This window comes from Vidua macroura, chromosome Z (assembly GCF_024509145.1).
Source record: "Vidua macroura isolate BioBank_ID:100142 chromosome Z, ASM2450914v1, whole genome shotgun sequence".
Classification (NCBI taxonomy): domain Eukaryota; kingdom Metazoa; phylum Chordata; class Aves; order Passeriformes; family Viduidae; genus Vidua; species Vidua macroura.
In genome coordinates this window covers 71,259,229-71,274,300 of record NC_071611.1, presented here as the reverse complement: position 1 = coordinate 71,274,300, position 15,072 = coordinate 71,259,229, and the positions used below count along the sequence as shown (strand labels likewise).

General features: G+C 42.2%; 1 protein-coding gene across 2 annotated transcripts; it reads left to right on the top strand.

Moving 5' to 3' along the window:
- Positions 1-4,163: 4,163 nt before the first annotated feature.
- STARD4 (StAR related lipid transfer domain containing 4) lies at positions 4,164-14,433 on the top strand. 2 transcript variants are annotated; one of them, XM_054003024.1, is made up of 6 exons: positions 4,164-4,352; positions 4,470-4,599; positions 6,461-6,510; positions 8,962-9,088; positions 10,214-10,328; positions 10,903-14,433. In XM_054003024.1, coding segments are annotated over exons 1-6 (651 nt in total). In that variant the 5' UTR covers positions 4,164-4,350; the 3' UTR covers positions 11,130-14,433. The 2 variants fall into 2 exon arrangements, with proteins under 2 accessions (XP_053858999.1, XP_053859000.1); XM_054003025.1 differs by lacking the exons at positions 4,164-4,352; positions 4,470-4,599; positions 8,962-9,088.
- The last annotated feature ends 639 nt before the right edge of the window (positions 14,434-15,072 follow it).

The window sequence follows — 15,072 nt, the reverse complement described above, 5'->3', positions numbered from 1 at the left end:
TTATTTTATCTAGTTACTTCCCAGTTGGGGTACAGAGGTATTTTGGGCTTTTTGACAGTGTTTGTGGGCCTTACCCATTATGATAATCAAAATTCACCCATGCAAGGTGTTATGTAACAAGAGGAACAGATGTTCTTCCACAGGAATACAGCATACCTCAGGCATGACACAGCTGTGGTGTAATTTGGGAGTGGTTCAGAAGTTACTGCACAGAGATGGGCCAGAGAGACCAGCAGGAAGGAGCAGCAAAAGCTCAGCTGTGGTATTGTTAGCAATATTTAACATTCACATCCTCACAGTCCTTTTCTCACATAGGCACAAACTGGTGGCATTGTAGGTATTGCTATAACTCACAAAGGAATGTTAAGACAGGAAACATATTCAGCATCACATTGGTTATCTCACATGCTTCACTGACACTGTGCTCTGCACAGCTGGGAATCCACAAGGTATGGAAATACCTGACTGTAAGCAAGAACCAGTTTATAAGCCCTGAAAGCATCCTGTTGGCTCAGATAATAAAATTAATGTTAAATATATTTAACAGAGAATACAGAGTATCTATAAGACTACTTTGCATAGTATACCAAACAAACATAACAGATCTCCTAAACTTGAGAAACTTGATGTACGAATACTCAGAGAAGCTTTAAAAAATCCAAACAACTTTCTGTTAAAATCCACCCAGTCCACAGAAACATAAAACATTTATACAAATAAGGTTATTAAAAACATCAGCATTTATCAATGCAGACTTGCCATTCCCCCTTTCAAGAAAAAGAAATTTTCCCCTTAAAAAATAAACAAATTTACACTTGTGGTTTAAACTAGTAATAGCCCATGGGGAAGGAATGTTATGTTCAAAGGCATGAAAGCAATGGACTTCAATGAGTGTAACAGGGCAAGGAAGAATGGAGAAAGCAGCCAGGGACTGGTCAAATGTACACGTTTTCATTCAGAGAAATATAATAGCAATCTGAAGGAAGATTAATGAAGTATGTTCCTGTATAGTCACTAAGCTTTCAACTCAAAACTTCTGTCTTGATTCTGCAATTTATAAAATTTCAAGGATTGCATGTAAAATATTTTTTTTTTTTTTTTTTTTTTTTTTTTTTTTTTTTTTTTCTAAGTATGTGCTAGCATGACCTTTATTTAGAGACCCGTTTTCAATTAGGGAAAAATGAGCAAGAACTACAAATTGCAAAGGGAACTAGGGACAGTTCAAAAGGTCTGGTGTAAAGCCCTGTATTGAAAACAAAACCATGTTCAAAACACTCATTTTGGGAGCCAGCATTGGCTAAAATGAACAACACATTACCACACAAAGAAGATCTGTTGACCTCCCACTCTAATCATCTGCTTTTTAACCCATTTATCTTCCTGTCCTTACAAGAGGTTTAACTTTTTACATGGACATTGTCTAATGTGTTTGCCGGACTGAATGATGCCCAGTGAACAGTGCAAGCCTGCAGGAAACAAGCCCTTACACACACTCTTGGAGTTTGCTTCAGCTGTGGGCTGATTGTATGTGCTGCCGTTTCCTAGGATAGGAATTCGGTCTGCTTACTGCTTTACAGAACAAATTGAAACTTCAACACTTCCTCAGCATCTTGCTGAGTTGTACTGCAAGCACTGCTGACTGGACCAGGAGCATCTTAGGCTTTCTCACCTCAACGTGTCACTCACCATGCTCTGCAGAACCTTAAGCCCTTTGTGGCTGGACAAACCATGTTGTTTTCAGTTTCAGATGCTGTGACAAAAGCCACAGCTAACAGACAGCTGGAGATGCTGACCCAGGGAATCTTCCTTCACTGCTCCTGCCCACCATTTGCACTTGCAGGACATGTTTCAGCTGAACAGCAAATACACAGGACTCTGGAAAGCTGTAGCCCTGTGTAAACCTTTATATGGTCACTGTAAAGAAGGCCTGTTGTCCCCAAATATGTTCTTGCACCTGGTGTGCAGGAAGCCAATCCATGCACACAATAGAGATACTAGATTTATTTACAGACCTGCGCAGCAATGGGGAGTTGGTGGCAAATCTGCAAAGCCAGCATCATGACTCCCAGAACTTTTTACTATTTATACATTTTAGCAAAAATAAGAATTAATGTTCATTGGCTACAAATTGCATAGTTCTCTTATTAATCAGTAGCCTATCTTCCATAGGTTAAGTGAGTCCCTCCTTATGTTAATTAGTCTGCATGCTCAGTCTTTACTTTTGGGTCAATGGTTGCATCTCCTGCTGCTGGAATTACTTTTTACCCAGTCATTCCTGATTCAGTGCAATTGCTGAGTTCTTTTATTAGTTTCCTCCTTTTTCTAGGGATTCTGCCAGATGTCCTTGTGGCTTGTAAATGCTGCATTCTTTGTGTCCACCATCAGTGGTACATCCTTCTCCCAAAGCTTTGCAAACCTCCCCTAGGTCTGAGATCACTGGAGCATGCAAAGCCCTAAACCTTAACAAGGCAATTCTGCCAAAAAGTAGTTTGTTTTTCTAACACTTGGACATCACTTAGAGCTTGTTGGCTGCTTTCTGTTTCAGCGATTAAATCTTTCTTCTTCTTGAAAATATAAAAAGATAATACGTTAAAGAATAACCCTTCTCAAAAAAGTTTTACATCTTCCACATTTTGCAACACTACATTCTTCTTCTAGGCATTGTCAACCTCCCCCTAAGTCATGACACCGAAGCACATTGAGCCCTAAATCTTAAGGTTTAGGCTGCTCTGCTTACAAATAATTGATCTTTTGAACACCTGGATAAACGTGCCACATAATGACTGAGCAGCTGGCTCACGGGTTGGGCACAAAGGGTTGCAGTGACTGGGGTGACATCAAACTGGTGACCTGTCACTAGCAGGGCTCTGCAGGGCTCCATCCTCGGCCCTGTGCTCTTCAACATCTTCATAAACAACCTGCACGCAGGACCAGAAGGGAGACTCAGCAAATTTGCAGAGGATACAAGACAGGGAAGAGCTGCTGACTCCCTCAAAGGCAGGGAGGCCCTGCAGAGACCTCGATGAACCAAAGGGCTGGGCAATCACCAACTGTGTGCAGTTCAACAAGGAAAAATGCTGGACTCTCCACCTGGGATGGGGCAACCCTGGATGTATGGAAAGATTGGGGAATGAGAGGCTGGAGAGCAGCACTGTGGAAAGGGCCTGGAGGTCCTGGTCCCTGGCAAGTTGAACATGAGCCAACAGTGCCCTGGCAGCCAGGAGGGACATCCCTGTCCTGGGGACATCAGGCCCAGTATCACCAGCTGGGCAAGGAAGGGGATTGTCCCACTCTGCTCTGGGCTGGGGCAGCCTCACCTTGAGTCCTGGGGGCAGTTTGGGAGACCACAATGTAAAAAAGATCTAAAGCTACTAGAGAGTGTCCAAAGAAGGGACACAGAGATGGTGAAGGAGAAGCCTTGTGAGGAGTGGCTGAGGGCACTTGGTCTGTTCAGCCTGGAGGAGACTGAGGGCAGACCCTACTGGAGTCTGCAAATTCCTCATTGGAAGGGGAAGAGTAGGGGCAGACCCTGATCTCTCCTCTGGGGTGCACAGTGACAGCACCCCAGGGAATGGCCTGAAGTTGTGTCAGGGGTGGTTTAGGTTGGGTATCAGGTAAAGGTTCTTGCCCCAGAGGGTGGCTGGGCACTAGAACAGGCTCCCCAAGGCAGTGTCACAGCACCAAGCTGCAATTGCAGCCAAGTGCAGTAAGCATTTGGACAATGCTCTCAGACATTCCGTGACTCTTGAAGTGTCCTGTGCAAGACAGGATTTGGGACTCGAAGATCCCGATGCGTCCCTTTCAATTCAGCTGATTCTGTGTCCCTCTTTGATCAGTACAAAGCGACACTTCCAGACGCGCGTGAGCAGAGAAGCTCTGGCGCTGGCCCAGCGAGGCGGAGCCGCGGTGTCCCCGCAGCTGCTGGGGCTGGACGCGGGTGCGGGTCTCGCTCCCCCGCCCCCTCCTCACACCACCGCCGCCATTCCCAATCTGGGCCAAGCCCCCGCCCCTGGCTCATGACGTCACGGTGGCGACATATCGCGAGGTCGCGTGACGCAAAGGGGCGGTCCCCCCGCCCCCGCGCCCGTCGGACCGAGCCACCATTGGCTGTGCGGGCGGGGCGGTCGCGCTCTGATTGGCTGCCGGTGTCGCGCGCTGTCGGGCGCGCCGCGGGGGAGCGCGGTGCCGGGGCGGCGCCGCGGCCGTGAGGGGAGCGAGTCTGTGCCGCGTTCCCCGCGGATCCCGGGACGGGGCTGGCGCTGGGGTGGCGGCTGCTGGCTCTCGGCCTGCCCCTGGTCCTCGGCCTTAGTCCCTGGCAGGCGCTCTCTGCCACCCGTGCCCGGCTGGGATATGTGCGTGCGTGCGCGCGGCGGTGTTTCCCGCATCCTCCGTTCGGGTTTGGAAGATCCGCGCTGTTGCTGGCATCCCTGACTCCGTGCCCTTGTTCTGCTCTGTGTCTGTGTAATTAGGCACCTTCGCGCAGGAGGGAAGCAAATGGATCCCCTGCCCAATCCCGCGCCCCTGGCCTCGAAGCTGCGGAACACGCTGGTTCGGTACCACAGCATCGGAGACGGCGAGTGGCGGGTGGCGAAGAAAACCGTGAGTGCTCTCGGCAGCTTCCCGTTCTGCTCCACAGGAAGCCGTGGCTCGCCGGTGCGGCGGAAAGAGCCCGCTGTGCCGTGCCACACGGCTGAGAAACACTTCGCCGCGCCCTGCCGGACTTTAAACTGACAGACGCTGTGAAACCATCTCTCTAGAATATCTTTAGATGGCAGGATGTGGTTTTTTTTCTGTTCTCAGGCATACTCTGTAATTTCTTCTACCCGTTCTCAGGGGAGTGTCTCACGGAAGAACCTGTGTAGGTTTATAAGCTTGACTTACAACAAAATGTGAAGTACTTAGCATTAATAGTGTTGCAAGAGGCTCACGTGTACTTTCAGCAAAGCAGGCACAGCCTGCCGGCGTCTGGAATCTTTTGTCAATAAATAGTTCATCATGCTTCGGCCTCCAAATGTTTTCCTCTTAAGAAACGAGATAATTCTCAAGGCTTCCTCTCATACTGTTTCACTTTTCTGTTGTTCTTTAGAGACCACACCTTATCATAAGTTTCCTCCCCTGAAAAGGAATACAATTCCTGCTTTCTCCAAGCAGTTTGTCATCCTCTTTTGAGCTGCCTGTTCTTTTGAGTTGTGCTTCGACAAGCTAAATAGCCTTTGCTTGTGCATCAGTTCTAGGCTGGGTAAATGCTTTTTAGTGCTGTGCTCCACAGAAAGTAGAAGTGTAGCAATATAGCAGGAGTAGCGTGGTAAATTTCTATCTTTGTCTTTTTGTTACAGTGGTTTGAGTAGTACTTTTATTTTTTCTTCCACTGTGAGCAGACTCTGATAAGACAGAGGCAACTGTTCCAAATGTAACTTGATTATTTGCAAAATTAATAAATTTTCTGTCTGGAGAGGGAGGAACAGAGCATACAAGCCTTTCACTCTTGCAGTACACCTATACCACCTCTACTAAATGTTGTCTATTCCTGTATTAATATTCTTGAGTTGTTATATTAAGTACTACTGTATTCCTTTAAAAAGTTACCTGCATCCTTGTGTTCCAAATCCTCCGATTTTGCCCCTCTCTCCAGCCTTTCCTTCCTCTCTCCTTTCTCTCATCCCTTCTTTCCATTTTGGTATTGTGCCATGTAAAAGAAATTCAGTGCTTTACCTACCATAAGGAGATGTGTTGTGCCCCAAAATACCTTAAATTATTCTGGATGTGGTACTTAACAGTACTGTTCTTTGGGACATTTGGTCCTTTGTGCTTATATAATCATGACTCCAAAAAAAGTGGTGCCATGTGGTACTCTTTTCAACACCAAAATTCAGACATTTTGTACAGAGGTTCCATGTCATAATTATGTAAAAATCAGAAGATATTGGTTTCTCTATTTTCTCTGTGTAACTTTAAAATAAATAGACTACTGCTTGCAAGACTCTTCTAGTCAGGCATCTAGGAGAGAAAGGTAATTGAGCTTTCTTGTCTGCACCCGCACCTCATGCACATCTCTGTAACTTGTGTTACAGGAGTACAAACAGAAGTAGTATAGTCTTCCTGTCTGAGTAGCATCCGGCTGTTGGCTTTCCAGTGGCCTTGCAATTGAAAGGTTTTCCCTCCTGATGTTGTTCCACTATTCTGTGTGTTTTCACAGTAAACTGATTGGCGTACCAAGCCCTACTATTGCACTTCTAGCATTTGACTCTTAGAAAGCAAATTTTCTGATTTTTTTTTAAAGTAATAGAAAATTACAAGTAAGAGATATCTGAAAAATCTGAAGAAAAGTGTGCAGTGGTGCCCAGGTGAACCATGGCTAATGATAAAGTTGGCTGCTTTTCTTCAATGAAATTTAAGCATTTTCTGGACTTCTAATTGTATCCAGGTGACAATTAACATTGTGTCTTATATTTTCTTTCAGAAAGATGCAACTATCTGGCGTAAACCATCAGAGGAATTCAGTGGATACCTGTAAGTTCGCCTGCACAAGAGATACATTTTTAATGTTCCACGGATATGTTCTGTAGAATTTAGAAATCAAGACTGAATTCTACAGCCCTCAGCTACACAGATCCTCCAGAGGAGAAGCTAAATGGGTTACCTATTGTGGCTGTACAATTCTTTTCTAGTTTTTTAGTTTGATTCTTTAGCATTGCATGGGGTCTAAAATAATGGTGGAGTCTGTGGAACACACCACAGGACTCCCATTGGCTGAAGTGGCAACAGCATCTGCCCAGAAATGATGTCCTGTAAAGCTTGGTTCAAGCCTTGGTTCAGTAGTCCTGAAGGGTCACTGAGTGACAGCTCAGTCAGTCCTTGGACTCTTGCAGTGACTGTGCAACTCCAAAATACCAAGTGGAGGGTTGTGAGAGGGTTGTGTGGGGTTGTTTGTGTGGCATAAAGGCCCTTCCTGTGTGAGTGTCTGTCACTGGGTTCTGTTGGTATCTGTAGGTTTAGGTAGAGAAATAATTACGAAAAGACAGCACTCTGAAGAAACAAAAAGTCCTGTGAAAAGGTAGTTTAAAATTATCTCAAAGACTGATACACCCCACGGAATTTAAATCCTGTTGAATCTGTGAGAACTGATGGCCCCAGACACCCAAGAGCTCCAAGGGCCCACTGGCACCAGCAGGTTGTGTAGTTGAGCCATTGCCGGGGGGGCAGTGACTGCTGTGTGCAGGTGAAGACCCCAGGGTTGTTTATGCACCTGGAGAACTAAAGGACACTTTGAATAGCTTTCCAGACACTTACTGGAAGCCACTGACATGTTCATGTGGTCTTCCAGTTCCAAGTATTCAGCTGAGATGGGCTCCATACAGATCATTATGGGTGAAGTGCACAACTGAAGAGGTGAATCTATTGTTGATTATTTACTATAAATAAGAACATCTTAATGAATATAAAGTATTTTGAGAATAATAATTTTGATAGATTTTTCCACTTCAGGATTTGGAGGCCCAGTAACTCAAGAAAACAACATCTCTGGTGTCTACTAAAATATCTAATTACAAATGAATGTTCTGTAATGTCATGTAACAAATTATTTTATTTGGTAATCATATGCCACTAAAGAATAATGTAGTTTCTCATTAGCTTGGTTCTACTCCTGTGTTATGATCTGCTCTAATCACAGAAGAGTAAAGAGAGCTAACTCTCTGTGAATAAAGCAGAATTAACCCAAAAACATTCGAATATTCCCCTAAACTTGATTAAAACCAGACAAGGCTAGATGTTGATACTGAAAAATTGGTACATTTTATTTAATGTAAAAGAGGCAAGAAAAAGGGAGGTATGTTTGGGGGGGCAAGGAGAGTGACAGAGGTAGGGTAAGTAGAAACATGTTACCCCTCTGTGGGTCCCAGTGATGTCTCACTGCTCCCCTCAGTCTAGTCTTCTTGGTGGTGAGGGTCCCCCATCCAAAAGTCTATAATCCCATGGATTAATATATGTTTGGGCAGGTGGGGATGCCCAGATGCCTCTCTGAGGGGGGCAGGTTTGACACTGTCCCTTGCATGACTCTGGATCTGTTGCATCATGTGCAGCTCTGCTGTACGGTCTGGGGACCCCTTTGGGGGATCCCTTTAATGGGCCGTGACAGCCCCTCTGCTGTCCTTCATGTGGATATCCCTTAGATGTGGCTTTGCCGGGGTGAAGAGGCCCCACAGCTGAGCTGGTGTGCACAGCAGTTCTTTCACTGCCTTGGAGCAGAGGCTTTTTCACCACACACCCAAAACGTCTTCTCCTCCCCTTTTTGCTGTGAGGGTCTGTTCCAGCCTAACAGCAGATAAGCCTGGGGCTCTGGCCTCCACCCAAAGGTGTGGGGCTTAATCCTGTGAAAGTATTTTTCTCCCCCAGCCCAGACCTGAATCATTTTATCTTCTCTCAAATGGATTTACAGTCCACGGCCTCAGTCAGGAGGCCTATTAAGGGTGCCTTCTGTACAGCTTTATTATACAGTTTTGATATAATAGGCAGAAGTCCTTCATAAAACTGTTTGAACCATAAACCAAGCATTTCAATCTCCAACATCCTGTTACTTCTGCTTTATGAAAAATATTTTCCCATTGTATTTCTGATCTCCTTTTTACTTTAGGTTTACTTACCTCTGGTGAACTCCCTTGCTAGCCAAGCAATAGGAGTAAAATGAAAAGTTGTTACAGTTGTTAGAGAAATAAACAGGATAATTTTTATCCAATGAAGGAATTTGTCATTTATAAAATACTAACTGTGTAAAGAAAAGCCAAAATTTTTTGGAAGAAAATTTCTTGCAGAGAAGAATAGATGGGTGTTCTCCTCTACTGTTTTTGTGATGCAATTGTCCACTGACGGTACTTCCTGGTACCAAGGTGTTAATGTAAGTGTACTGCTGAAAATTAATAGAATATAAAGGATTTCTTACTAAATGTAAACACATTTTTCTAGCTACAAAGCTCAAGGAGTGGTGGAGGATGTTACTAACAGAATAGTGGATCATATTCGCCCTGGACCTTATAGGATAGACTGGGACAGCCTAATGACTTCAATGGACATCATGGAAACATTTGAAGAGGTGAAGACTGGATTAGATTCTTAAGGGAAATGTGTATTGATAAATGCATGAATTTAAAACATTCATGTCGAGCAGAGCAATTCCAACAGATCTGAATCTTTTTCAGCCTTCTTTTGCATGCACAAGCAGCACTGTGCATACATACTTAGTATGACCACAGATCGGGCTCTCTTGCAGCACAGTCCTATTCTGAAGCTTGAAGTTCATCTTTCCATTAATGCTAAAAATAAAGGAGTCAGTCACAATTCTCTTGGACCTGGGAGCTCTGGTAGGCTCTGATAAAATTTGCATACAGAGGGCTACAGTGTGATATTGTGTATGCCAAAGCCATTTCATACAGTCTGCTTTCTTCCGTTCCACAGCAAACAATAGTAATAGTCCACATATATGGAAGCTGCAACCTTCCCCTGTTCCTGCAGGGCTGACTTGTGTAGCATGGCTTTGTGCTGAGACACAAAATAGTTCATAATGAGGGTCAGGACTTAATAAAAGAAAGGTAGGTTTGAAGCTGGTTACAGAACAGCTAATAGCCTTCCTTTGGTTAATGCAGACATTCAGTGTGAATTCAAAACCCTCATCTGGATGTGTGGCTTGTTGCTCTGTCTCTGAAGGAAGATTTATATGACAAGGTATTTTGTCTATAAAATTTATACAGACTCTATTGTAAGAAAGCATTTTTTGAAGAATTGTTCTTCAGTTCAATTTTATTTTTCACTTAGTGGATTAAAAGTATTTGATAGAGTATCTTAGTACCAAGAGACTTCTCTTGAACTTTGTTCGTGATCCTTTTTGACTTCCCAAGTGCTCCTTGGCGACATAAGAGCCTTGTGGCTTTCAGTTGTCAGGCATGCCATAATTGTGTAGCTTTAGATTTTTGAACCTTTATGGTGCCAGATGTTCTCTGCTTCCACAGCTCTCAGTTGTAGACCACAAGTCCTTAAAACTTTCAGCTTTTAGGTTGAGAATGGCACAGCCATTCAGACCTCACTGAATTTGCAGTTGTAGTTGTCATTTTTCATGACCTTCATGAAAAATGTTAGCTGCCTGCAAGCATTATGTTTCCCTGTATTCATTATACTAAGATATATTTATTTTTTTGCCCTTATAATTCTGTTACTCCACAAGAACTGCTGTGTGATGCGCTATACAACTGCTGGTCAGCTCTGGAACATCATAGCACCAAGAGAGTTTGTGGATTTCTCTTACACTACAAACTATGAAGATGGTCTTCTAACATGTGGTAAGCCATCACTTGCCTCTGCTAAATTCTTATTTTGCAACAGTTGCTTGGCTTAAGATTTGATTCAGATTTAGTAGTAGTAAACATTCCAAAAATGGTCTAAGATGGTCTTCAGCAGATAAATTCAAGGTGTTTTAACAAATTTAAAGGTGTTTTAACATTTTACATATTTAAAGAAGTGTACAATTACTGGTTTACCCATGAACCATTCCTTTCTGCCAGGTTTCACTTACGCCACCTGTGAGGCAGGAGTGTTAGAGACAAGTTGAGTCCTCCAGCTCAGGTCTTAGAGCAAACTGGGATGAGTGACAACTTGCTTCTTGTAAATGGAAGGAATGTCCTCTTTTAACATTTGAATTTTTGCTTATCATGCTCTCCTGTCTGTCGCAGAGTTTGGATGAACAGCAAATTCCATGCATGAAAATACCCAGAAACTCGTAGTGTGCCTGTCAATACTACTACTAATTTCCCCAACCAGAAGCTTATATATTTCAAATTTACTGAATGTTAATCTTTTTTAACCTCTCTCAAATTAATTCCCCTTTTTGTTCATTTGTTTTATTTTCCTTGATAGGCATAAGCCTGGACTACGGAGACGTGAGACCAAACTTTGTCCGTGGATTCAATCACCCTTGTGGCTGGTTCTGTGTCCCTCTCAAGGACTCTCCTGGCCACAGTCTTTTGACAGGCTACATCCAGACTGAACTGCGAGGGATGCTACCACAGTCTGCAGTAGACACTGCCATGTCTAGTACCCTGGCCAATTTCTACTCTGACCTCAAAAAGGCACTCAAAACATAGACAAACAGTGACTTAAAAGCCAATGAATTCCTTGCAATCAGATTGTATTGTTTAGCTTAGCATAAGTTATGTCCTAAATTGAGGTAACACACTTCCCAAATGACACCTGAACCTTTGTGTTGAGGATCCAAACAACTTTAGCAAGTGCTTTTTGATGTGACAATTGGCATATATTCCCAGTGCATAGTGGAAGATGCTTTCTGCATCTCAACACTCTGCACCTTTGTGAGGAATAGCCTGAATCTCTACTGAATCTTTCCTCAGTAGAAAGCACAAGATGTGTGTGTGGGCTTGAAAAATGCAGTGTGAGCTCAGCTCTCTCCAGCAGTTTTGGGAGCCAGGTGCTTAAGATTTTGATGGTGCAGGTTGCTGTACAGGCAGCATCTCATTGAAGGTGTAATTTTATAATATATATATATTTATATTTGCCTATTTTTTTTTAAAGTTTGTTCAGCTGCAACTGTAATTTGTTTTTAAAATTTACTTTGATTTATCACTTGGATATTATATAGCTAAGTTGTTAAATTATACTATTCATAAGAAAGCTATTTGTACTTGAAAGCAAAAATAAGTGTTCATTATTGGCATTTCTTCGATATTGTAACTGTAACTTCTTTACTGTTGTACATAACAGTCTCAGTGCATAAAGAAATGCCCTTACAGCTGATCCAAAGCTCATTTAGGTCATAAGGTGACTTTCCATAGGTTTTTTTTGTGGGCTTTTAATCACACAATTGTGAAGATAGCAAACCTCCAATGGATCTTCTGTGATACCCTGTACTTCTAAGGACTTACTAATTTAAATTTGCATGTAATAGTGTGTGTGGGGATTTCATTTGGTTGTGTTTTTGTGGGGTTTTCTTTCTGTGTATATTTCCTTAACTGCAAACCCTGGAATTACAAAAGCAACAGAAAGAGCCACTCATTTGCTTCAGGGATTGGCATTGCTGTAGCCACAACTGGACAGACTTGCCAGTGTTGTGGTGCTGTGGAATGTTCTGTGGTACTGCCCCTAGATTGATCTTTGCAATAAACTAACATCTTAAAACATGAACGACTGAAGGCCAAAGCTCAACTGCAGAATTGCTGAGATCTGCTGAAGGATACAGGGTCTATTTTTAGGATGCAAATTTCAAGGATATTCAGCAATCTAGTGATTCTGACAGATACATTGCAGAGCATTAAAAAAATAACACTTTCCCTGCTAGGAACATGAATTCTCTCTAAAATCTGATGTTTAGCCTTTAATGTTAGTATGTGTCATTTGCTCAGGTGACAGTGTAGTTATCCCCCATGTTTAGCCAGTGGTAAGTTTGACTGTGTACGAGTTTAGGAAGGTGTCTTGGATCCCTGATATTGTGGAGCCAGTTGTATACATACAATCCAGGGACAGGTAAGGGACTTCCAAAAAACCAAAAATTCAGATGAAAGTCCCCAGCAATGTTGGCTTTTTTGACACTGGCCACTGTAACTGAACTCTGAATAGTGACAACTTTCCTTTTTCGTTGCTCAACCAGAAAGGTTGAAAATACATAATACCAAATATAGTGGGTGCTTCTTCAACCTGCTTCATGTTTTAAGGTATTTAGTACTATTTAAGACTGTTAAAAACAATGCATCAAACAGCCTCTGATGTCTTCATGGTCAGAAAATATTAACTCCTTGTTAGGTTTAGTGTATTCTGCCTTGCCCTTTAAATACCTCAATTAGTCTTCCCACTTTTTTTCTATCTTCCTTGTGTCTGCCAAAGTACTGCAAGCTCACAAGGTGATCTTTTACCACCAAGGACACCAAGGAATTGCTGCCAGAATCCTCTCCTTTCTAGTACTGGTACAGAGGCAATTATGAAATCTCTGGCAGTGCTGCTCCATGGGATGAATGATGACATGATTGTAGAGGAAACTTTTGAAGTGTATCCTATTTTTTCTTCCCAGTTACAAAGATTACATGTGCAGTGAATCTGCATATTCATGCCTTCTTTTTTTGGAGCTGCTGGGACTGACTAATGGAGGGGCTGTGATACAGATGTACATAGAGAAAAATATTGCCCAGTTTAAATCTGCACAGAGGTACTTCAGTGCTGGAGAAATGGGTCGGAAGGAGCACAAGACACTTACAGAAGGATGTTTATACAACAGCAGGCACTGAAGAAGTAATTATTCCAAACACCCATTTTAGTGGCTCTGACACATACACAGTATCTATCCATATTTAGTATCCAGTGAAATGGCTTTTTCTGCTTTTAGTAGAGACAGGTTGGTGAAGCACAGTGCAGCTGAAGAAAGAAGAACTTGAGCTAAAATAAGAAAATTGCTAGTGTATTTTTTATATTGATACTCCTAATAAAAATTTCAGCTATAGACTAATACGGAACTAGAAAGAAGATGTCCAATGTCAAATGTATTTATTTGAACCTGAAATTTATATTATTTTTATATAGCTATAGATGGAGAGGGAAGGAGAACTGTTCTTTAACCAGAACAGTTTACATCAGAACCAAGAAAGCCACAATATCAGAGCCTCTTCTCCCATTCTTGCATTCTCCTCCATGTTTTGCTTATGCAGAAGAAATGGGAGACAAAGTAAATGCTTAGTATAGATTTCTATCACTTAGGAATATAGTTATCCAGAAGTGACTTCTGAACAAATTGCCCAAGAATAGCAGAGGTCTGGTTTTGCTAGACAAATAACATGTATATAGACACATCAAAATTATTTTTATATGGCTAATAATTTTTTTTTAAACTTAATTTTTAAAGATTTGGGCAATGTGACACTTTACACTTTGGCACTTTAACTAGGTGCTTTGTATGTGTGTGGGAAAGATGACTGAAGATAAGACAATTTTCATGTTTGAGTTCTGTTGTTCCTCGTCTAAAACCTCCAGCATTAAACCTGCCTGTGATGTGCAGAAGATGCAGAGCAGGGATTAAGCTCAATTTAGAGGCAGTCAAAGTACTCTACCAAATCTGGCTGGGAGGTGGACTGGTACTTCAGAGAGATATTCTGTGCACAGGCCCTGATCTCAAATTTGATGAATTTATAAATGTGAAACATGATGAACTTATAAAACACAGAATATATAATTCCCCCAGTAATCATAAGTAGCCAGAACAGTTTTGATGGTATAGCCTGGTTGGTTAACCTAGGAGGTTCACTGTTGGAAAAATAGCCCTAATTCTAAAGAAATCACTCAAGTTGTGCCTGTCAAAGTCAAAGTCTGTTTTAACAGTGGGTTTAACTTTGTTCAGCATTTAAGCAATTGTATTTTGAGTGCAACTGCAGAATAAAGAATGGATTCCAACAGGCTTGTGATGTAGTTTCTTCAATACTTGTGCAGCCATATGTAGCATTTTTGGGGAGTTATGTCTGATGATGGGGTTCATCTTCAGCTGCATGGTGATCTCTAATGATACCAGTTTGTCTCCTTAAATTTGAAAGCCATAAAGCCTGCCTTCACTTATAATCTTGATTTAGACTGAGGAAAATGCCCAACTGAAATGTCTTGAAAGCTGCACAAGTAGGATTTTCTCAAGGCTTCAGTTCTAAAACTGTATATGCAGGATTTTTTTTATGATGACCCCATGATTGTGGTGGAAGAACTTTATTATTTTGGCTTAGTATTATTTACCTTTTTGTATATTTTAGAAGTGGTCTATTAACCATAAAGTTAATCTGAAACACATGAGCATATAGCATCTGGCAGAAGGCATATAGATTATATTAGGTCTATAAAACAAGCTGCAACATGTATATTAACTTGTATTTAATTAGCAATTACAGAAACAAAGACAATCCCTGTATCTTCTCTAGAGCCTTCCCTTGTTTCTCTTGCAAAGCTGGCATAAAGGCTGTAGAGTTCTAAAGCATTTGAATTCAGTGGAAAGAGTTGTAGCCTTCTGTTGCTGAGAAAAGGGAACTGTCACCTCTGAGAAGCAGCACA